General features: G+C 34.4%; 1 protein-coding gene across 1 annotated transcript in view; it reads right to left on the bottom strand.

Moving 5' to 3' along the window:
- Nucleotides 1-370: 370 nt before the first annotated feature.
- Nucleotides 371-23,730, bottom strand: part of RIF1 (replication timing regulatory factor 1) — a 69,798-nt gene continuing 46,438 nt past the window's right edge. The window contains exons 22-36 of the mRNA XM_080670017.1: nt 19,765-20,029; nt 18,441-18,483; nt 16,067-16,269; nt 15,411-15,510; nt 14,224-14,343; nt 13,283-13,434; nt 12,835-12,915; nt 12,703-12,757; nt 8,760-12,002; nt 6,746-6,892; nt 6,363-6,440; nt 6,159-6,274; nt 5,252-5,405; nt 3,229-3,334; nt 371-2,753 (exon numbers count right to left, since the gene is read on the bottom strand). Coding sequence (XP_080526143.1) covers nt 2,539-2,753; nt 3,229-3,334; nt 5,252-5,405; nt 6,159-6,274; nt 6,363-6,440; nt 6,746-6,892; nt 8,760-12,002; nt 12,703-12,757; nt 12,835-12,915; nt 13,283-13,434; nt 14,224-14,343; nt 15,411-15,510; nt 16,067-16,269; nt 18,441-18,483; nt 19,765-20,029 — 5,078 coding nt within the window. The 3' untranslated portion in view covers nt 371-2,538. The remainder of the gene's footprint in view (nt 2,754-3,228; nt 3,335-5,251; nt 5,406-6,158; nt 6,275-6,362; nt 6,441-6,745; nt 6,893-8,759; nt 12,003-12,702; nt 12,758-12,834; nt 12,916-13,282; nt 13,435-14,223; nt 14,344-15,410; nt 15,511-16,066; nt 16,270-18,440; nt 18,484-19,764; nt 20,030-23,730) is intronic.

Raw genomic sequence — 23,730 nt, forward strand, 5'->3', positions numbered from 1 at the left:
TTGTTTCTTGCCCTGCCACTTTTATTTTAGGCAATATATAATCTCACTTGCTTTGCAGTCATATGATTCTTATACATAAAAAGAACTACCATGCTCTTATTGTTCAGATTTAAGTCTTATTTTTTTTACATTATCAAACAGCATTATCACTAAACTTGACTCATCCTTTACTATATGGAATTAAAGCAAAAGCCATATACCATTCAACAATGACTTCCAAACTTGTTCAAACAGCAGAGCACCTTTAATGGGCTCACTCAAATATTGAAAATTTAAATCCACTATGAAATCCATTTTGGAACATAAAAAATCTTACTACGCTTCTGAATGCACCTGGGTCCTTTTAGTAAATGCAAAATAAATTACATTTGAGTATTACTGTCATGTTTTATTAACCATTAGAAAATATTTGAAAAAGCTGAGTTAACTTTAATAATGAAGCAACACAATGGAGTTAATTAAGAAACATTAATGCATTTTGCTACTCGGGAAAATTTGCAGAAAATTTTAAGGCAAGAATATTTTAAGTAAGGATCCTCAGAGATAAACTTATAACTATATCAACAATGAAGACTTAGCAAATTAATCTTTGCCCTCAAATATTTTAAAACATATCCTTGTTGAATACCAAATGTTATAAATTAATACCTATGCTAGTATCAAATTCAGTAACTTAAGTGAATGGTAATCATTTTGGTCCCATTTTCTGCTATACTGTTCACTTTCCCAAGAATTTCATTCCACTATCAAGTTTTTAGTTCACACAAACATTAAAATATGTAGTCAGGAAATGAGGTAATTTTGACTCATTTGAAACACACATACACACCTGACCACTAAAACCGTATATGCCTCTTTACTGTCAAATATTATTTGAGAAATGATAGACAATACAAAAATATTCTTATATTTCATGTTATTTCTTCAAGCTACAATCCTCAATTCAATGCCCCCACAATTTCTTTTAAAACCATCCTTGGTATAAAAATTTCAAACTTAGACCCCAAAATATTTGTAATGACCGTGGATTTACAATTACAAAAGACACTAATTTTTTTTGTGGCTGACTGGTGGCCCCCTTCTGAATATAGAAGCGAATTAGAGACAAACATTAAACTTCCAACAATTTGAAGAATGTGTGCCTTTTCAAGTAGGGGTTAGTTCTGAATAAAGAGTGAAACTGAGATCGCTCACTCATTCTATTCAGAGAGCAAATGAGATATTCTCATTATGAATAAAAAAAAAAAACAAATAGCGAAGTCAGGCACTAATAATTCACAAATGTTTTAACTATATACACTCTATTTTTGTAAAGTAGGCAATACACACATATTTAAAAAAAATAGTTTAAAATTTCTTCCAAGTTTGCTTTAGGTGCAGGTGAAAAGAGCAGATAAACTAAATTTCTTATAGTCCAAGTTGTAATGAAAATACTCTAACTCTCCTATTAAAAAGAAATGTAATGAGGCATGCTTTCTAGTGGCTGATACCCTCTTCCAAATGACAAAAAAAAAAAAGTATAGATATGAATAGTAAAACTGTCATGTAACACTTTCTCATTTCTATTAACTTTACTCATTTTGGTTACTTAAGAAAATAAACTTATGTTTTAACTGAGACTATTTACTAAGTACAAAACTATTTGCTGTTTCATTTGTAAATACAGAATCCTACAAACATCTGCAGCAAGTTCACAAAGCACTTCTATTGTCCATACTGATATCTCAGTATTTAATATATACAAAATAGTTTCTATTACACAAAAGTATTCACAAGAAGCTTTAGAAAAACACGCAATTAACGAAAGGTGAAATTTATAAATTAAAAACATTGTAATCTATACATAATGTACAAGTAGTCGTGCATTTTTAAATGAATACTATATCCCCAAAGAGTAAATTTTCACAGGCAAATGCTGTTGTACAAATATTTGCTAATGCAAATAAATGAATGGTATGTATCTTAGTAAAGTCTGCTTTAATACTTTAACCCAAAACCTAAAACTTTATGTTTTTCTTAAAAGTTGTCCATAGTTGAAATCGGTGAAAAACATTCTAATTCTTTTACATGGCACATATAGTATATTTTACCAAGACCAAATTTCTTAAACCTTAGGCACAACAAATATAAATTAAAAAAAAAAATCAAGTATAAACACCTTTTATCAGTTCAGCAAAAAATCCAAATAAGAAATTTCAATTTTACCTCAAATAAGATATTTTTCGTAAAATGTTTAATCAAAATATGCATGAAGTGAAATAAATGTCTGCTTGTTTCTAGTTTTTGCTTTCATATTTCAGTAAATTTAAAATTTTGGAAAAATTATGCATAGCAGCCAATAAAATACGTAATATCAAAAAAATCATCTTACATAATGAACTTACAAAATTGAACTTACATAAGTCATTGCCCTTCAGGTTCTGAAATGTTACCAATTTTGAAAACATTCAGTCTGAAATTGTGCCATATTTCAGAACTTATTTTATGAAATAACAAACTCAGTGAAAATTTTAAAAGTTTCAACTTTGTCTTAAAATACTAAACAGAATTATCATGAGCTGGTGACCTCCAACGCGACTGCAGATTTTTTATTATAGAGTTTGCCATGCTACCAAGTTTCTCGTGCATTTCAAATAGTTGGCTTCCTGAATAATTATGGAGATCCTCTGAATCCAGCTGAAGAGCAAGTGCACTGACCTGTGCCACAAGATTTTTAGATAACGGAGTTTCTAAAGCAACAGGATCAACTAAATCTAAAAAAAGAGGAAAAAAGAACAATGAGATGTATTTCAGGTAAAACCTAAGTTGTATATATTGCCTCTAAAGTTAATATAAAGTCTAAGTGCCTAGGTTTGAATATTGAAAATGCAGGCTGAGGTATGTAACCATGTTCCTCAAGAGAACAGGCTACAGGAAAATCTAACATGGCTTATTCTTTGCCATTAAAGAAATCTCTACACCTACTTCATTTTCATTGAAAGTTTGGCCAGAACACAACGTTTAGTTCATATCCTTATTGGAGTAGAGTTGACAATTACAGAAAAGCAACTGAATATACAGGGTCCATTGACCACAGTAAAACAATTATTTTTTCATGTACTTGGCAACTAGCTCAAAAGAAAAACTTGTGTAACTCACAGGCATGGTCAAATTAAAGCTAAAAGCATAACAAAACAATTCAAGAAAGTCAACTGATCTATAAAGTTGTCCTACTTTGCTAAAATATACCTGAGGCAAGTCCTTCTTCATCAGCAGACAGAGGTTTTTCTGTTCCATTTATTGTTTTTTCAGAAATATCAAAAACTGGAATTTCTTCTAGTCCACGAGACTTCACCTTGATTAAACATTTAGGTCAGTAAAAAACAAAACCAACAAATGGAAAGTTACTCTTAATAGGACTAACAATAGTACTAACACCAGAACAGAATCTGACAGCCCATCACGTGATTATTAGCTTAGCTAATATTGCTAAGAAACTATGTTCTAATAACACACCAAAAAAAAAAAAAAAAAAAAAAAAAAAACACTACAAATAAGCTTTGAAAATATTATGTACAGTGAACGTCAGTCACAAAAGACCACAGGTTTATATGACCCCACTTTTATGAAATGTCTGTAATAGGCAAAGCTACTTAGAAAAAAGATTAGTGGTTGCCATGGGGTTGCACATGAAGAGTGACTGCTAATAACTGTAAGAGTTTTTTTTATGGAGTGATAAAAATGTTCTAAAATTAAGACTGCAGTTGTGATTGTATAAGTTTGTAAATGTACTAAAAACAAAAACACACACACACAAATCACTGAAGTGTGTGTGTGTGGGAGGAGCTAGCAGTGAATTTTATGGTATGTGGATGTCTCAATTAAGCAGTTTTAAAAAATTATATAAAGTTTCAGAGACAATTCTCAGGACCCATGGACCACAGAATATACTTAAAAAACTAAATTTTTGATCTATAAGACTAAAAATTACTAATAAAGTATTTGGGTTTTTAAAAACAAATGTTTAAAAATCACAATACAAATTAATGCTAATTCTAGGAATTTCAAGTAGTTAGCAAACTCTAGTCTCAAAGATTCAAATCTAGAATGCTGATTTTCATCTTTAACAGACCCTATTTTCCATTCACTCACAATTCTGAATGTCAATGGATATATAAAGCGTCTCTGAATGGGTTTTAGGAGTCTATGAACCTTTCTAAAATAACATAAAATTTTCCATATATTTTTATAGGGGGAAGAGTATTGGCTTTCATCAGAAACTCTGAAAATATCCATGACCCACAATGTTTGTGTGTGAAAAGGTTGGGTATCAAAATCAAAATACTGTTAAACTAAAAACCTGCAAGATTTTTATAAACATTTAGATTTTAACATCTAGGTTTTAAGAATCGCAGCCATGGAATTCAATAGCCAGTTTTGTATAAATGAAAGAGAGAAGGTGGTAGAAGACTAGAATTCAAAGAATGGAGAGGTACACTGCATAAGAACAGTTCAAAATAAATGCAAAACACTTCTCTGTGGAATTATAATGTGATCTTTTAAGTTACTCCTGATGGAAGGGAAGAAAAGGCGTCATGAAATGCGTGTACAGTTTAAGCACAAACTGTTTAACTGTGTTACTAGATCATTTACAGTTATGCACTACTTAATGACAGGGATATAATCTGAGAAATGCATTAGGCAAATTTTGTCATTGTGAGAATATCATAGCGTACTCACACAAACTTACACATGGCATAGCCTATAACATAAATGGCTATATGGTATATTCTATTGCTTCTAGGCTACAGCATGTTACTGCACAGAAAAATGAGATTAAACCAAGTAAAATGATGCAATCAAGAGATGCAGTAAACGTAGTTAGGAGGCTGCTGATGGGGTAACATGGCAAACTTTCACAGCAAACCTTTTTTTACCTAAGTAGAAAGAGTACATTCTAAAAAGCAACGAAGTTTAGTAAATATGTAAACCAGCAACAGTCATTCATATTATCAAGTATTATGTGCTGTACACATAATCACATGTGTTACGTTTTTATGACTGGCAGCACAGTGCATTTGTTCACACCAGCATTATTACAAACACGAGTAATGCATTTACACTATGACATCAATAGGTGATAGGAATTTTCAGTTCCACTATTATCTTATCAAACCACTGCTGTATATGCAGTCTGTTTTTGACCAAAAGATTGGCATGTGACACAGGGTTGTGTTTATATGTGCTTTATAACTGACATCTAAGTTTTTACCTGTTGCTCATGATATACTCTGAGAGCCTTTTTTACATTGGACACTTTTGGAGAACGGATAGGAAGAGTTTTAATTTCAGATGCTGTAAGAGTACTCAAATCGCCAATTGTTCTTATATTCTTGGCTCTAATGAGTTGTCCCAGTCCTCTTGCCCTGAACAGACAATAGAAAAAAAAAAGGTAGAACATTATTATAAAGTTTTATATTTACTCTATTTGTGAGAGTCTGTCCAGGTGAATTTCCTAATTTAAGTTCAACCATACTGAATTTATATATGTCCACCTAACCTACTGTGAAGACAGACACTGAAAATATAATCTATAGTAATAAAAAAAGTAAAATGCTAACTAGACCAGATTTCCTTCCAGATGTCCTTCTGGGCGACCTTCCAGACGAAGCCAGGGCTGCGAGAGAAGCCCGGGTCCTGGGTGCTAAAGGGAAGCCAGTGCTGGCAGCTGTGGGAAGGAAGGCCTACTCTTGCATGAATTTCGTGCATCAGGTCTCTAGTTTAAAACATAAAATTTTAATCTGATGTGTATGCCTGGTTTAAGCAATAGTATTGGAATCAGACTAAGCCTAATGTGTGCTTCATGCTTTACTAACATCATAACTGACTTTGATGGATTAACCTTTGTAAAGTTCATCTTATAAAGTGGAAATAACACTAATACTCTTACAAAGAGTTCAGCATGGCACCTGGAAAATAAGCACACAATTAGCCACTGTGATAAATGCTTCTCTTATTGTCCTTTCTGATCCATCTTCCCAGCTGACTTTTTATTTCTAAAATATGTATAAAGGTGCATATAAAAGCAATTCTAAATATGAGGACTTTGATAATTTAAATTGTCCTCTTAAATAAGGGGCAACTTTAAGAATAAGCCAGAAACCTAAATAATTACTTACCACATGTTTGAAGTAATCTGAGGTAAAATAATATCAACTGGTGCCATACAGTTTACCAAAGCTGGGTAAACACTTTCTGTTGGGCATGGTATGGATTCTTTAGCCATTTCTGTAATCTTAGAATAAATTTCAAAAACCGTTAAATAGACATCACCTCACTAAACATGAAAATAAAAGTTGCATGAAAACTAAAGCACTTCTTACTAAACATTTCTTTGAGCTCTTAAATTTAGGGCTACGTGATCCTGGGAACAGAAATCCTTTGCTTGAAGTGGTATTATGCTAGATAGAAGGAGAGAAAAAAAAACTCAGAACCCTAGATAACTATATATTTACAACTCTATTTTCACAATTTAGAATATAGTAATTTCTTAATACTTTCAGAAAATCTAAAATGTAATAAACTACATAATCAATTACTTGCTGGATCATCATTGCCTTTTATAACCTGTTCATGTCTGTTTACCAAGTGGCAGAAAAAGAATATATCCAAACCAAACAAGTTTTGTCCTTAATTAATTTTAAGACAAACTACACAATGCAATTCTGTCTGCATACATACGTGTATTTTAAAGCCTATAGCTTACCTTAGATTGTGCAGTAGGTGAAGTTTTAACACTTTTTACTATGGGAGAACTATTTGAAGAATGGGCCCTAACAAGAGAACATCGCCTATCAATGTCATCTGCCAATCCTGCTTGATATATTGGATCTGCAAAGGAGACTCGGCGAACCTAAAAACACAGGTCATGCTTTTATTTAACAAAATTAAAGTTTGAAAAAATAACACCATAAATTCTCATTATAAGGTTACCCAAAAATAGAGTGTGGGTTTAGAAGCTTAAATTATTTCACTAGAAACCAAGTGTACGTATATAGGTATAGTTTTTCCTAATGACTTGCTTTCACAACTAGCACAGGTCATTCCAATGATCTATTTTCTATAGCAACAAAGATTGAAACAGAAAGAGTAGCAGAAACTTAATGAAAGTGCATGTGGCAATAAAAATTGCATAATCCAATACTGCTAACTTTATGGGTTTAACTATTAACTACAATGACTGTAAAGAACAAGTTAAAGAGTTAGACATAGTACCAACTAGCCTCTGGTATATCTTACTTAGATTGATTCTGTTCTAAACTTTGAGGGTACCAGATTCACAGCAATTGGGTAGCAATTTTTATTTCTTAGCTCTAGCTTGAAGTCTCTTCTAAACTTACAATATGTTCACTCAATCAGCTACGTGACATAAATACACAACAGAGCACTTACATTTTTAAATATGTATATAAATGTTCCCTAGTTTTAATTCAAAAAAGTGCGAAGATTCTGTACATATTGGCTATAAAAAACTACACTATGCTGTTGCCTAAATAAAACTGAAATACGAGATACTACGAAACAAAACATAACTAATTTGTATTAACAATGTATAGCATACTGGAGAACCAAAAATCAAATCCTTGCTTATATGATCAATTAATGCCAAAGGACGTAAGACTATACAATGGGGTAAAGACAGTCTTTTCAGTAAGTGGTGCTGGGAAAACTGGACAGGTACAAGGAAAAAAATGAAATTGGAACACTTTGTTACACCACCTACAAAAATAAACTCAAAATGGATTAAAGAGCCCTAGCCAGTTTTGCTCAGTGGATAGTGTTGGCCTGCGGACTGAAGGGTCCTGGATTAGATTCCTGGACAGGGCACATGCCCGGGTTGTGGGCTCAATCCCCAGTAGGGGGCATGCAGGAAGCAGCCGATCAGTGGTTCTCTCTCATCATTGATGTTTCTCTCTCCCCTTCCTCTCTGAAATCAATAAAATAAATATATATATATATATGTTAAAATGGATTAAAGACTTAAATGTAAGACCTGAGACCAAAAACTCCTAGAAGAAACCATGTGACGATAAACTCTGTGACATCAGTCTTAGCATAATCTTTTGGGTTATAACTCTTTGGAAAGAGCAACAATAGCAAAAGTAATCAAATAGGACTACATTAAACTGAAAAGTTTCTGTACCAAGAAAGAAAACACTAGCAAAATGAAAAGACCTACTAAATGGGAAAAGTTATTCACAAATGATACTTCTGATAAGGGGTCTAAGATATGTAAAGGAACTCATACCATTTAACACACACAAAAAAAAACCCACCAATAATCTAATTAAAAATAGGCAGAGGACCTGAATAGACATTTCTCCAGAGATCATACAGATGGCCAACAGACACGTTAAAATACTCAACATTACTAATTACCAGGGAAATGCAAATCAAAACCACGGGAACATACCCACCTCACACTGGTCAGAATGACAACCACAAAAAAATTGACAAGTAAGTCAATGGTAGTGGTGTTGGTGGTGGTGGTGGGGGATGTGGAGGAGGAATAACTCTCATAAAGCTGTTGGTAGGATTGTAAATTGGTGCAGCCACTATGGGTGTAAGTATGGAGTCCTCAAAAAATTAAAATAGAGCTTCCATATACCCAGCAATTCCACCCGAGTATTTATCTGAAGAAAACAGAACACTAATTCGAAAAGATATATGCAAAAATATTCCATTTAAACATGAGCCAAGATTCAGCCTCAAACCCCTACCTTGTGAACAGGTGGTGAGATCTCATCTTCTTGAGGTCTTTTTAGTCCTCTTTTTAAAATGCTACTGGATGGAGAAGCCAAAGGAGACCAGATACAGCGTGCTTGCATGCCACTAGGACTCTCAGTTGCTGACAGAAGTAAAGGATCAAATTCACTTAACTTTTGAGGAGATGTGTTATTGTCTTCTGTTATCAGTTCAGAGGTATCTCTTTCAGATATCAGAGATTGTGATGTTTCCTTCACTTTCTCTGAAGTATGGTGAACTTCCTGTAAAGTTTCACCATCATTTTCCACTTTCATTTGATTGTCATCTAATTTTACTTCTTCAGGTTTAATAAGTACAATGCTTGTTTCTGTTTTATTAGAGTTAACGTTTCCTTCTTCAGTGTTCACCTTAAGTGTGTTAGGGAAGCCAATTCCTATATTCAATCTGTTTGTTTCAGCTTCTATGGACTTCGATGCTTTGGTAATCAAGTCCTCATCCTCTGTTTCACTGACATGGTCAGTTTCAGCCTTCACTTCACCAATTACTCTTTCTTCATAATTTTCTATTTCAGCATTAATTTCTTCAGATGAGCCTGGATCAGATTCATCATTTTCTCCATCTAGTCCACCAACTGCTGTTTGTTCAGAAACTTCTAACTGAGGTCTTACTTCTATAGGTGTGGTATTATCAGGATGACCAATAGCTGAGTTAAATTCCTCAGTTACTGCTTCTTTAGCAATCAGTACTTTAGCTGCATCTGCTTCAGATTCATCACTTCTTGTACTGTTTTTCTCTGCTGCCTCTTCTTCAAAAATACCAGTTTTGGCACTCTTTTGTTCAGAGAAGCTAGCTTCAGATTTATCACACTCTACATCCAGTTCCATAGCTTCTACTTCTGGATTGAATTCTGCTTTTACTTTACAGCCATCTGCTTCAACATTAACTATGTTCTCTGTACTTACTTCCATTTTTAGTATAGCCTCTGGCTTTTCTTCTTTGGTCTCCAAATTCGAACATTCCAGTGAAATATCTTTGGAATTACCTATACATGGGCCAACAGTCTTACATTTTTTATTGGATGGCTCTTGGCTTTCAATCGAAATTGCTTCCTTAAAATCAGTATCACACAATTCTTCTTTAAAATTTACTATTTCAGAAGGAAGAGAGTCTTGAATATCCCTTTCTTTCACCTCAGTTTGAGGTACAATTAATGAATCAATAGTATCGTTCTCCTCCTTGAGACCCAAGTGAAAATTCACACTCTGACACTCATCTGGAAGTTTAGCCTCAAGGTGAATATTAGCTGTAGTAGTCTCTGATATAGTTACAGGAGTTGGCACATCTATCTTTTTGGTTTCACTGACGTTTACATTGTAATTTTCTGCATTTGTCAACCCAAGGGGTGACTTTTCTTGAGGTTGTGACTTTTCTCCACAGCAATCACAACCCTTAGATCTCCTTACCCTCCTACTTCTCTTGTGTCGGCATTCAGGTGTTTGAAAAGTTTTTTCAGAAGGCAAAGAAATTTCTGGTGTCCCTATTTTTGACCCTTCTTCCACATTATTTTCTATGGAATCTCGCTTATGTAACCTCTTATTGGCATTTCTAGTCCTTAAATTTAATTCTGATACAGAATTTGAAAAGGAATAATCTGCACATTTGTTAGTTTTACTTTTTTCTTCATGAGTATTTGATATATCACAAACCAGCACTAAATCTGAAGATACTGTAGAATTTTGGAGAGCTACAGTATTATTTTCATCTTTGTTTTCACAAATCTGAGATTTTATATTTATGTCCACTTCTGAATTTGCTTTATGATCATGTGTCTGACTTTCAACTTGCAGACATTCCTGTTTTTCCATTTTCTCTTCTTGATCTTCAATGTCAACACTGTCACTGTTTTTGTTTTTCCATTTTCCAGATCTCTTCTTTCTAGAACTTTCCTCCTTTGCCTCGGAATTATCAGATTCGGAGTTTTCAATGCTGGAAAGTAAACCCTGGGATGCTCTCCTTGTTTGATACCGTGTCCGACCCCTTACTTGTTTCTCAGAGGATTTATCTGCAATGTCCTGGCCAGCATCTCCCTCAGATTTACTATTCTCAAGGTCTGGCTTTCTTCTATTTTTTTCAATTTCAGCATTAGTGCTGGTTTCCCCTAAAGTCTTCTCATGTGAAGTATCTTTCTCAATTAAATTTTCCTGTACATTTTGTTCAGAAATCAGTTTTTGCTTAGGTAACGTATCATCTTTTACATGTAATGGACTTTTCTGAAGAGTCTTTTCTTCTTCCTTATGTCTTTCCTTTTTTTGAAGATTATTTTCTTTATCTTGGCTATCAGTGATAGATTCTGCTATTTCTGAACGTCGCCTTAAAGAACGTCTAAGGGTTTTCTGATTTGGAGCTATCTGAACTTGACTATCCTCATTTACCATTTGATCTGCTGGTATTATGGCTGGGGGTGTATTTTCTTTGGATTCCAAATTAGTTCCTAAGGTTTTCTCCTCTACAGTACTGTTTTCTAATAAAGCATTTTCTGTTGTTGGTTTAAGCATTGTATCCTCATGTTCCACTACAGATTCAGAGAGATGAGCCTGATTATCTAACACACATTCTGTTTGATTAAGCAAACCAGCTGGGTTATTTTCTAAGTCTACCATGCTATCAATAGATTCCTGAGTATTTTCCTTCTGATCAGATGTCATTAAGAGCTTAGAACTTTTATTTCCCGTTTGTTCAGCTTTACTTGACCTTAGGCCTGACCGCTTATTTCCATGCACTATTTTTTCAGAGTCAGATTTTGAAAGAGCCACTTCTCTTCTCTTTGCTTTTGGTGGAATATCTGTTTTAGCCATGCCTTCCTGACTATTTTTCACTGTAATAGCTGATGACATATTGTTCAAGGGGGATGGACTAAAAGGTCTATTTTCTGAACCATCAAACTTCTCCAAAGTAATAAAGGTTTGCCTTCGACTTGTAGGCTGTGAAGGTGTTGCAGAATTGGTGATATTAGAAACTGAGCTACTGCTAACACCAAAAGTGTTTTCTGCACTAGATGCACATTCATTTGAAATTTTCTTTGATGAAATTAAAGGGTTTTTTTGGGCATTATTATTACTGCTCAGTATTCCGGGATGGGTTTCCTCAATAGAACTACATTCATTATTTGAAAGAGAAGTCTTTTCAAGATGTTCTTCCATACCACACTTTCCTGTAACATCTTGTGTAATGACAATGTCACTCTTCGTTAGTTCCTCCTGCACAGAAAGGTACATATATATATATAGATTAACCAGCATACAAGTCTGACTTTCTAGGGATATCTTAGTGTAATGCCTTAGTAATTCAAAGGCAATCGCTGACTTTTGATATTTTGTAATTAATCCAAAGGTGGTGGTAGATGCCCACTAACCTGTTTCTAATGATAAATCTATATATATAAAAGGATAATATGCTAAGTGTCTGACTGTTCAACGTTTCGACTGGTAGTTATGATGCACTGACCACCAGGGGGCAGAAGCTCAATGCACAGGCATGGAAACATGGAACAGACTGATGAATCTCAGAGGGAAAGGGGGTAGGGCGGGAAGAGATTAACCAAAGATCTTACATGTATACTAGAGGCCCGGTGCACAGATTCGTGCACCAGTGGGGTCCCTCAGCCTGGCCTGCAGGATTGGGCCAAATCCATGCACTGAGACCCCGACATCCCCCAAGGGTCCTGGATTGCGAGAGGGCACAGGCCAGGCCGAGGGACCCCACTGGTGCACGAATCTGTGCACTGGGTTTCTAGTATTCAATAAAGCCAAATACATTTAAACTCATCCACACCCACAAAAGATGACTATAATTCTGCTAACATCTGCTAGTAAAGTTAAACTAAACAGCACATCTTAAAATGAATACAAGAGACTCCATAATGAAAGAGTGATTTGAAAACCCCCAAAATATGTATACCTTAAATGCCATCTTGGAATCTTCCTTCGATTTTTCAGCTAATCTAGGAATTTCCCTGAAATAAACAAACATAAATTATAGTAGTTAAGTAAAACTTTAAAAAACAGTTACTTCAGCAGCTTCCATACTTACATAGACTCTTCCTGACTATATTGAGAAAATAATGCATCTTGTGAAACATCCAGATTATTATACATGGCAGGAATATCACACCTGAAAAATATTTTATAAGTTCAAAATCTTGATATTCCTACAATCAGAAAGTAAAGCCTACAATTCTACATCTAGTTCTTTTAAGAATAAAAATCAAGGGCTTAGATGATTATTTTCCATGAAACCATCTTCTTTACCTTTCCCTCCCGCACTACACCTCAATAAAGGAACAAGGGTTTACAAACATCTGGCGCATTACTATGGAGCTGTATACACTATCAAATGTAGTTACCTAGTATATCTTTCCAGCATTAAAATACACTATAATATACACAGTATCTTAGTTCTAAAGACAAAGCTATAGTTTGTTGCATGAAATCGAAGTGTGACTGCAAAATACTCAATTCAAAATAAAAGGACTACAAACCTCTTTGTTTTGAGTACTTCTTTCTGATGTTCAGTTAGTATTCTTTCCTTTGCTTCTTTTCCTTCTGGAGGTATAAACACAAATTCAGTAGACTTTTCTTCTTCCAAAGGCATTTCACTCTTTATTTTGGGGGATGAAGATTCTAGTTTGAGCTATAAATTTAAAAAAAGTAAATATACATTTGAGTTGCCAAATTATTTTTCTAATACTTCAATAAATCTCTATTCTAACACTGTTTTTTGATGAGTAGTAAGTTTTAAGTTCAAAAACCACACAACTACAACATTTCTTCTTAATAACAATTAGTAAAATGTCCCTATGTTTCATTGTACCTCTAATACTCAGAAAATAAAAATTATTGTATCTCTTTAAAAAGTAGGCAAGTATGTGTTTACCAACAAAGCATGGGAAATGTTTTTCAGGCCAACACATAGAAATCAATTTGTTCGACAGGAGAAGAGTATATCTACAGCTCTCATGGTGAAGTATTAACTAGTCAAGTTCCAGCTGCCAAAATAATATGCCCTGCATACCAATAATATAAATTGGTTAAATGGCAACTAGAGAGATATTTAGTTTTAGATTTGAGGTTAAAATAGATTTCTTACCTAGGCATTTTGTTTCTATTCAATAATATAAGTTCTATAATATTTTCCTCTTATGCTGTTACAGCTTTTCAAATCTAGTTTCATTCCACCTCAAGAAGACTGCTACTTAATGGATGCAAAGTATTATGTAGATCTAACTTTACTAAGAAGGAATCATCTACTAAAGCTTCAAGACATCCATGTCATTCTAATATAGTCTTTCCAGACCAAACTCATATTCTCCTGCAATCCCACTTTTAGTCTTTAACAGCTTTTTCTTCCAATTAGAAGTTGTGTGTTTTCAACCCACATATACTTTAAAAGTTCTATGAAATAAATGTTGAAAGAACATACTTTGGCTGGCGATTTCATATTTTCTTTTGTAACCTTTGGTTGTGCCAAAAAAGAATCTCTTTTTCCACTTGATTTTCTTTCCATGCCACTTATTTTCATATTTAATTGTGAGTTTTCTGTCTGTTTTAGGACATATAAAACAATATCATTAAATACAATATTTCTCCTTTTCACGTTTTAAAATTTCCAGTGTAAAGAATACTCATTAAATTTCTTTTGATTCAACTCTAGTAAAATCATGTCAAAAGATAAATTTTGTATCTCCAACATATGCAATAGCTGTTTTGCACCACTTAATTTTATGAATTCTGAAAATAAGATATACTACAAAATAAATACTGTAAAAAATATGTCAAATACTCCTCCTAGTACTATTAATAGTTCTAAAAGAAAAACCAAAGCCATAAAACTTTAAGACATTAAATAAGCATGTATGATAGAAAATACTATCATGCCCCTCCCAACAGACTATATAGGTTTTTCAAGCCAACTTACAATCAAAAAGTCTCAACAGTCTATTATTTTAGCTAAAAACCAAAACTAAAGAGTATTTGACCTTTTGTCTTTTACAGGTTCTAAACAAAAAATAACTAGACTACACTGTTACTGAAGAAATAAGTTGTCTGAGGATCAAGTTGTCTAAGGATGTTCACTTCATGGGGTATACTGTATCCATGCCTTTACTCCTTAATCTTCAGATAGTCATCAGGTATCATTAGCCAAAGTAACTTTGGTACAATCGGGTGACGTAATAACAAAGATGCGTTTTTCTGACAGAAGGAATGAATGATTCAATGGAAAGAAATGAGAAACTAAAGGGTAACTCTTGCTTAGATGTGAACAAATAACTATCACTCCTAGTTTATCTAAATAGCAACATTTAACAATGTATTTTAATAATTTACAGCCTTTGCAAAACAGCACACATGATGTACAGTAATTCAAGAGATCATTAACGAGCAAGCACAGAGATTACTTACACAAGAATCTATGGTGAAATTTACTGCCCTTCATTCAAAAAAGTATTTCAAGCCAGACAATTGACTTTAAGGAAAAAATCCTATATTATAAAGTATCTCTATTCAGGTTGTACTTGCTTATCACTTCAATAAAAATTATGTTGAAACCCAATAAACAAACTAATCATTCAAAAGCAAAAAAAAAAAAAACCAAACAAAAAAACTCACTGCATCCGAATATGGTCCACTGGATTCCTCCATAATTTCAACATTTTCCAAACCAGGCAACAGAAGCAGAAATTTTTCTCTGGCTTGTCTTAGTATAGGTCTTTTAAAAAAGTACATAAATATGCATACCTTGAGTCAAGTAGTACTGGTGAATATCAGTTATCTACAAGAACACTTTAATTATAATTTTAAAGTGGCAAAATACATCCATCTTAAAGACTACTTCATACTCTACAAACACAAAACTGAGAGAAATTACTGGCAACATTTAATGTTTTTTGCTAAATTCTTCCATTTCCAAATTTTCTTTATAAAAATTTTTTTCAAATTTTTCTTGCAGAAAATGTCAAGCAAAGGTAGATTATATTACTTTATGTACCCAAGTGCACATGACCCAGATTTAATAACCATCAATTTCCTGACCTTTGTATTTCTTTTATTAAGGATAATTTCAAATTGCTTTTTATTTTCCTAAAACCAAGAGGTTACTACTCTGAAACCCAAAGAAAGGGTCAAATAATGTTTAATAATTAGCACGTATTCCACAAAACAGTTCAACTAAGAAATCCACTGCAATAATTCGTTATAAGAAAAATTTTTTAAACTAAAAAATGAATTTACATGATCAATAGAGTAACTATGTAAGATTGGCATACTTTAACTCTTCAGGATAAATCAACGTCGTCACTTTAGCAAATGTGGCATTCCAGAAATGAGCACTCTGTTTTCGAATCTGCTTATTCTTGTGCAGAAATATTATGCATAATAATGGGGAGATCTGTTCAAGAAGTTCACTGTCGTAAGTCCCAGTGTAGCTGAAGTGTAGACAAGCAATGATTTCTCCGAGAAGCTTTTCTAACTAAGAAAGAGAAAAAGCTTATTAGGATAATACTTGAAAATGTACCACTTAAAGCAGAAAAAAAATAAAAGCACAAAGCATACTAAACTAAAATACGCACAACATGTGACACAATTTTTAAAATTCAAATAGCTTTCGAGAACGTTCCAGGTCCGCAGAGCCGTTACGGCGAAGCCGCTGTGAACGCGTGAGCTATCGCGGGGCTTGGCGAGGTCTGGGCGGTGCCCGCGAACAGCCTGTGGGCAGGCGCAGTGTGGGTGCGGCCTAGGCTGCCTGTCCCAAGCCTGTGGAAGGTGGGGAAAGGGCACGGCCAAGCTAGATTGAGGGTCGTCCGGGCTTAGGAAGGGTGATGGGAGGCGGCCTGGTTGCGGGAGCAGGAACCCGGGGAACGTTTCCGAGGCCACCAGGGTGCAGGGTGGATGGCGAGACAGGGCCTAGCGCTACTTTAAACGCATGTTCCCACGACATGCGCACAGTAGGTAACAACGCTATGGGTATTGCATGTATATGCGTGCTTTTCTATATGGAAAAATGTAAAAAAGATTCCTAAAATAACGCTTACTACTGAATGGGGTTAAAGTGGTTTTTAAAACAACTTCTGGCTTTTAGTAATGAACCTTAATGTTGCTGGAAGGAAATTTAAAAAAATTTAAACTTAAAATGGTCTTTTAAAAGCTCCCATCCATCACCTTCAATATATACTACATATAAGCTGACATATGTGACTTAAAGGTTACTAATATTAGAACCTTATTTCAAGCTTATTTTCCATTAACAGAAAACTTTGTTTTCACATCAATTTTAATAGATTAAGTGTTTATACATTTGTATATATAAACAATTGAAACCAGTTACCCCTATAAAGAGATGATAGGAGTGAGTTATATGAATTTAAAGAAACATTTTTAAATCCTTTTAAAAAACTATACTTTAAAAAAAGCTTAGCTTTGCTGTGAACCAGCATGATGAAAAAGTAGTCCAGAGGGTACAAATCAGTGCTTCTTAAAATGTGGCCTCCACCCTAGCCAGCTTGGCTCAGTGGTTACAGCCTGGCTGCGCCTGCTGACTGAAGGGTCCAGAGTTCAATTCTGGTCAAGGGCACATCCCTAGGTTGCGGCCTCAATCCCTAGCCTAGTAGGGGGTGTGTAGGAGGCAGCTGATCAATGATTCTCATCACTGATGTTTCTATCTCTCTCTCCCTTCCTCTCTGAAATCAATAAAAATATATGAAGAGCCCTAACCGGTTTGGCTCAGTGGATGGAGCGTCGGCCTGCGGACTGAAGGGTCCCGGGTTCGATTCCAGTCGGGGGCATGTGCCTTGGTTACGGGCACATCCCCGGTGGGGGGTGTGCAAGGGGCAGCTGATCGATGTTTCTCTCTCATCGATGTTTCTGGCTCTCTATCCCTCTCCCTTCCTCTCTGTAAAAAATCAATAAAATATATTAAAAAAAATATATATATATAATATGAAGGGAAAAAAAAGTTAAAAAAAAAAAAAAATAACACTCAACCAGCATGGCTCAGTGGTTGAGCATCAACCTATGAACCAGGAGGTCACAGTCTTGATTCCCAGTCAGGGTACATGCTCAGGTTGTGGGGCTGATCCCCAGTGGGGAGGCATGCAGGAGGAAGCCAATCAATAAGATTCTCTCTCATCATTGATGTTTTTCTCTCTCCCTCTCTGAAACCAAATACATTCTTAAAATAAATTAATTTAATTAAATGTGGGCCTCAGACCAGCAGCATCAACATCACCTGGGAACTTGTCAGAAATGCAAACGTTCTCAGGCTCCATGTAACTCCAGGGCTGAAGCCTAGAAGTTGTGTTTTAACAAGACCTCCAGGTAATTCTGCTGCAGGAGAAAGTTTGAAGGCCACTGGTATAAACCCTATGGATTTCATAGCAGGGAAAGAGGTCCAGAAAGCCTGATTTAATTCTAACAGGCCCAGGTCCCTAACCTGCAAACTGTGAAAATAATGTATTTCAAACAAACATACAAAATAAATAAATCATCCTTTGTTTGCCATATTATTAAATGTCCATTAAAGTTGAAGTATGATAATTAACCCCTTTAAAAGTCAGCAGATTTCTATTTAAGGAAGACAATTATTTAAACCCTAACATTTTCTCACCATGATGTTATGTTTATGGGTAATTGTCTATTTTTTACCTTGTTGTTCATACAACTATACACTTTAGGAACTTCATCAAGCCTGTGAAGAAAAAAAGATGCAATATCATTTATATTTTAGAAAACTTAAACCTAAAAGTATGAATGCAGCCATAAAAATGAGACATGCATGTATAGTGATATAAAAAAAAATGTACCCTAAGACTTTTTTTAAAATGGCCAATTATCAAATATAAAGTATGGTATAGACCTGTAAGTATCAGTTATTTCTGATGAAGCTTAAGAACTATAAAAAAGATTTCCAAAAAGTTAATAGATCTGAGGCTCTAGTTTATTCTTTATAAAATCTGTTCCTAAGAGTGGGGAATCCCAAAGGGAAGGCAGGGAAGGGTGAGGAGGTAATCAACCAAAGACCTTGTATACATATATGCATAACCCATGTACACAGACAATAGGGTGCTGAAGGCCTGGGGTGGGCTGGAAGGGAACAATGGGGGAAAGGGGAGGACATATGTAATACTTTAAACAATAAAGAATTATTAAAAATAAATAAAATCTGTTCCTAAAACTTTCTCTGTGAATTTAATTATAAAATATAGATTATATTATGATTGCACAATATAAACTGTTATAAAGAACACTGATGAATCCTTGCAACTGCTTTTAAAAAGTATATTATTTGCAATTTTTCAGATTTCTTTAAGGAATTACTTGTTTCAATTAAATGTAAATTAATAAAACTTTGGGAGATAATTCAGAAATGTAAATGTATATATCCTTTTAAACCAATAATTTCACTTCTAGGACCTTATTTTGCAGGAAGTGGCAAATGTAGACAATGACTTAAGTACAAATACATTCCAACTGCAACATTGTAGGTTAAGAGGGGAAAGGCTAGAAAAAAGAATATTATGTCCACTAACAGGAATATGGATAAATTTCATGAAGCCCTATGCAGACATTAAAAAGAATGAGCTATTTAGGCGTATGGTGCAAGCAAGGTGCATATAATATTTTTAGTGCATACCATATACTGAATTGCAAAGTAGCATGTCAAATATGCTTTCATATACATCATACATTTAATAGGTATGCTTGTTTGTATTAACAAATCTAAAAATATACACACTAAATGGAAAAGGGGTTAGACTAGCATATAAACCTAAAGGGCTACCAACTCCTACCTCATATTTATGTATTATTTCAACTATCTTTTTAACAAACGCATGGTTTAATACATTATCCTCTCCATTAAATTGTAAAAAATTACTATCAGCAACAAAGCTGATAAAACCACCAAAGTTTGCTACCTAGATCTCAATTACCTACTTATACTTCAAAGCTATTAAGCCCAAATACTTACTTTGAGTTTTCATAAAATAATGCCAGAGGTCTTGTTAAAGTTGCAAATATTTTTTGCATCATAGAAGGCAAAGAAATATGTCCAAGTACATTGGAAAGAATGTTGGTGATTGAGTTTCCAACAGTGAGAAGAGTATCAGAATGTGCTTCCTTGAGGCTCAGAGTATGGAAGGAATAGATGACTCTCACAATAAGTTTAAATAAAGAAGCCAATTTGCCTAGGGGCTCCTTCTTCTTTTTGGACCAATCTGAAGTTCTCTTCAGTGCTAAAATAAAATTGAATTTATTAAAAACTCAAGTACTTTGAAAAGTGTCACTGTCCATCTTTATATCTAACATTTAAATGACAAATACATCTATTATACTTGCTTCAGTAGTAATACCCACAAATCTTAACATTATATACATACCATTAATGGATAAATATCATCACAACATCTTTAAAACAAAATTAGAGAAAAAAGGAAAAAATGAATCATTTTCTCTAAGGAAGCATTTCAAAAGTTTATTTTATGGTCTCAGAATTTCAACAACTAATTTGTAAGCAAGTACTAAATTATAGGATAGGTTCCCAAATTAAATCTTAACAGTTTAAAAAATAAGAAACAGCCCAGCTGGTGTGGATCAGTCACTGAGTTTCAGCTCATGAACCAGGAAGGAGGTCATGGTTCAATTCCTGGTCAGGGCACATGCCTGGGTTGCTGGTTTGGTAGGGGGTGTGCAGGAGGCAGCGAACTGATTATTTCTCTCTCATCAATGCTTCTATCTCTATGCCTCTCCTGTCCTCTCTTTAAAATCAACAAAAAGATATTTAAAAAATAAGAAACAAAATATTCCTTAGAAATTATTGCTTCCTGGCTCATCTATATATTACACTGAACCCAGAAATAACACTGAACAAGTTAAAAGATCCAAAAATTCTAAGATTAAAAAAAAAAATACTTTATTGAGTTCAGAGAGGAAGGGAGAGGGAGAGATAGAAACATCAATGATGAGAATCATTGATTGGCTGCCTCCTGCATGCCCCTCCACATTGGGGATTGAGCCCACAATCCTGGTATATGCTCTTGACCGGACTGGAACCTGGAACCCTTCAGTCCATAGCCTGATGCTCTATCCACTGAGCCAAACCAGCTAGGGCAGAATTTTTTTTTTTTTTTTAAAAAGGCCTAGATTTAAAGAAATAATGCCTTTAAAGAAAAAAAAAGTCTCTTAAAAGTATTGTCCAACTTTTCCTTTGTACCCTCCATCTCTGTTAAGGTGCCTAACCTACAGGGATAAACCCCATTCCAAAATTACCTTTGTTTCCCTCAATCCATTCTTTTACAGTAAGATGTCAGATTCAAAAGAAAACTCTAATTCAGTGCTTGTTAATTTAAAATATCATGTAGTGAAGTGCAAAACAAGTGTTACTAAAAATAAGTCAATAATCCTCCCTAGAAACAGCAGTTTCCCAGACATGAATATAAATTGGAATGTCTACCCAAAAATTCGTGGCCAGGATGTTGAGGCTGAGAAAACCGGAGACTGGTTACATATAAGATAATGATTAAACAGTAAATGTATTTAGGGTAATGGGGGCCAGGTTTCTCACTATTAGAGAAAGTGGGCAAATACAGGAAAGGGTAAGACTCAAATATCTAGAGTAGGGGTGGGACACCTTTTTTCTGCCAAGGGCCATTTGGATATTTATAACATCACTGGAGGCCTGATGCACGAAGATTCGTGCAAGAATGGGCCTTCCTTCCCCTGGCTGCTGGCACCACCTTCACTCTGGCCAGAGCTGCCTTTCTGCTTTCCCACGCTGCCCAAAGGCCCAGAGCAGCTGGGGTGGTGCGGAAGGCCAGCATCGTCACTATGGCGACAACGCTAGCATCCTGCCCCACCCCTGGCTGCTCTGCGCCTGCAAATTAACCTGCCATTTTGTTGGGTTAATTTGCATACTCACTCTTGATTGGCTGGTGGGCGTGACAAAGGTACAGTCAATTAGCATGTTACTCTTTTATTAGTATAGATTCTCGGGCCATACAAAACTATCAACTTAAAAATTACCTGCTATATTTGGTCCAACATTTAATTAACTCACCCTTAATGCCTTGGCAGGGCCAGACTAAATGATTTTGCAGGCCGGATGTTCCCCACCCCTTATCTAGAGAAACAAATAACTGTGTAGTTCACAAACACATCTATTTCTCCCATCCCTGTCCACTAAAGGGATCCAGAAACAGCGATACCATAGTGGCAATGAACAGATCTTACAGTTTGTAAATGCCATTCTCAGCTAAAGGAACCATGTTCCTTGGAAATATAAACTCACTTTGAGAATCATCCTAGTGTTTCAGGCAAAAAGCATCACTGAATGATAAACTCATGACTGTAAATTTGCTGAGGAACAGGATATTTAAATATCTCAAAGTATTTGCCACAAAACGTTAATTTCTTAATTGCAAATATTTACTAATTTACTTTACAGTGAAAAACCTGCCAGATACCATCCTAACAAATAGTAAATGTTAACATCACCAGTAATAGGACAAACTGGCATAATACCTGCTGACATAATGCACTAGAAAAGACTATAGTATTACTTCTGAAGTATCCTTGTAAATAAATAAATGAAACCTGAATTTAATATTGACAAAATATCGACAAGACCAGATTGAGGGATTGTCAAAAAGTAAATAAGCCTGTGCTCTTCACTTCTGAAGGTCATGAAAGACAAAACTTGGGAATTGTTCCACATGGAAAATGTATACATGGAGGGGGGTGAAAATAGTAAGAAAAATACAATCAACTGTTAATTTAGGAATCTAAGTAAAGGATATAAGGTGTCAGTGAAAAATTCTTGTAATGTTTCTATAAAACAAATTATTACAAAATCAGAGTTTTCAAAAACCCCAGGAGATCTTGATACATATCCATAAATATTTTCTTTCAACTATTTCTACTTTTCCCCCTCTCCTCCTCAGCTTCTGCTGGCTGATTTTAGAAATCACCCCCAGTATCCATAATTTTAAGTATCAAGAACACATCTTCTAAGGAAAGTGAAAAAGACAAACTTATAATTGTGAATTTAATCCTAATTTTTCAGAACTAACAAAATAGGTAGCATTGTGTCAACATGGGGATGCTCTGACCTGTTATATGCTAGGCACATAACATGTTTCTCTATATTACTATTTAGTAAAAACTGAAACATAAAAAACAATTCTAAAAGTAGTCTATGTTCTAGAAATATTTACACTAATTCATCAATGATAGATCTTACTAAAATTATGTTCCTACCCTTTATTTAAGAAAAATAATTAGCTCTAATTATTACTGGAAGGTTATTTTCTACATAGTATAAATATATACAGTGGAATCTCTTTTCTCAAACTTAACTCACTCCAGAAGGCTGTTCGAAAACTGAATCATTTTTTTGCATTAGAAATAATGGAAATTGAACTAATTCATTTCAGACCCCCAAATGATTTGGTTTTAATCTTTCTCACATACATGTCTATTGTACTGTTTAATCTATAAATAAACACTTTAAAAACAAAAAGAACATGACATGAAAATTTAACAAAAAGGAAAGAAAATGTACAGTAAAAAATGAAAATATAACTATTAATTATAAGCAGAATCAAAAGCAAAAAAAAACCCACATGAAAATATTCACAGCACGATATCTTGAGATTTTAAGTGGTAAACTGACTCATATTCATGCATTTTCTCCTTTGTCACCTGAGAGATGCGTGACTGAGAAACGAGGTTCAACTGTATACTCATTCTGGAGACATTTAATTTCAAAGAATCAATTAGATTAAGATAGCTCATTATTAGAATGAACCAAAGCATGTAGTTTTAAAAATCATATCACTATGTTAATTGTGCAATTTTAACTAAATAAAAATGAAGTTAAATTTTTAGAATCACTTTAAATTTTCTGTAAATCATAACCAATCAATCCCTGCCATGGTTT

This window comes from Plecotus auritus, assembly GCF_963455305.1.
Source record: "Plecotus auritus genome assembly, chromosome: 5".
NCBI lineage: Eukaryota > Metazoa > Chordata > Mammalia > Chiroptera > Vespertilionidae > Plecotus > Plecotus auritus.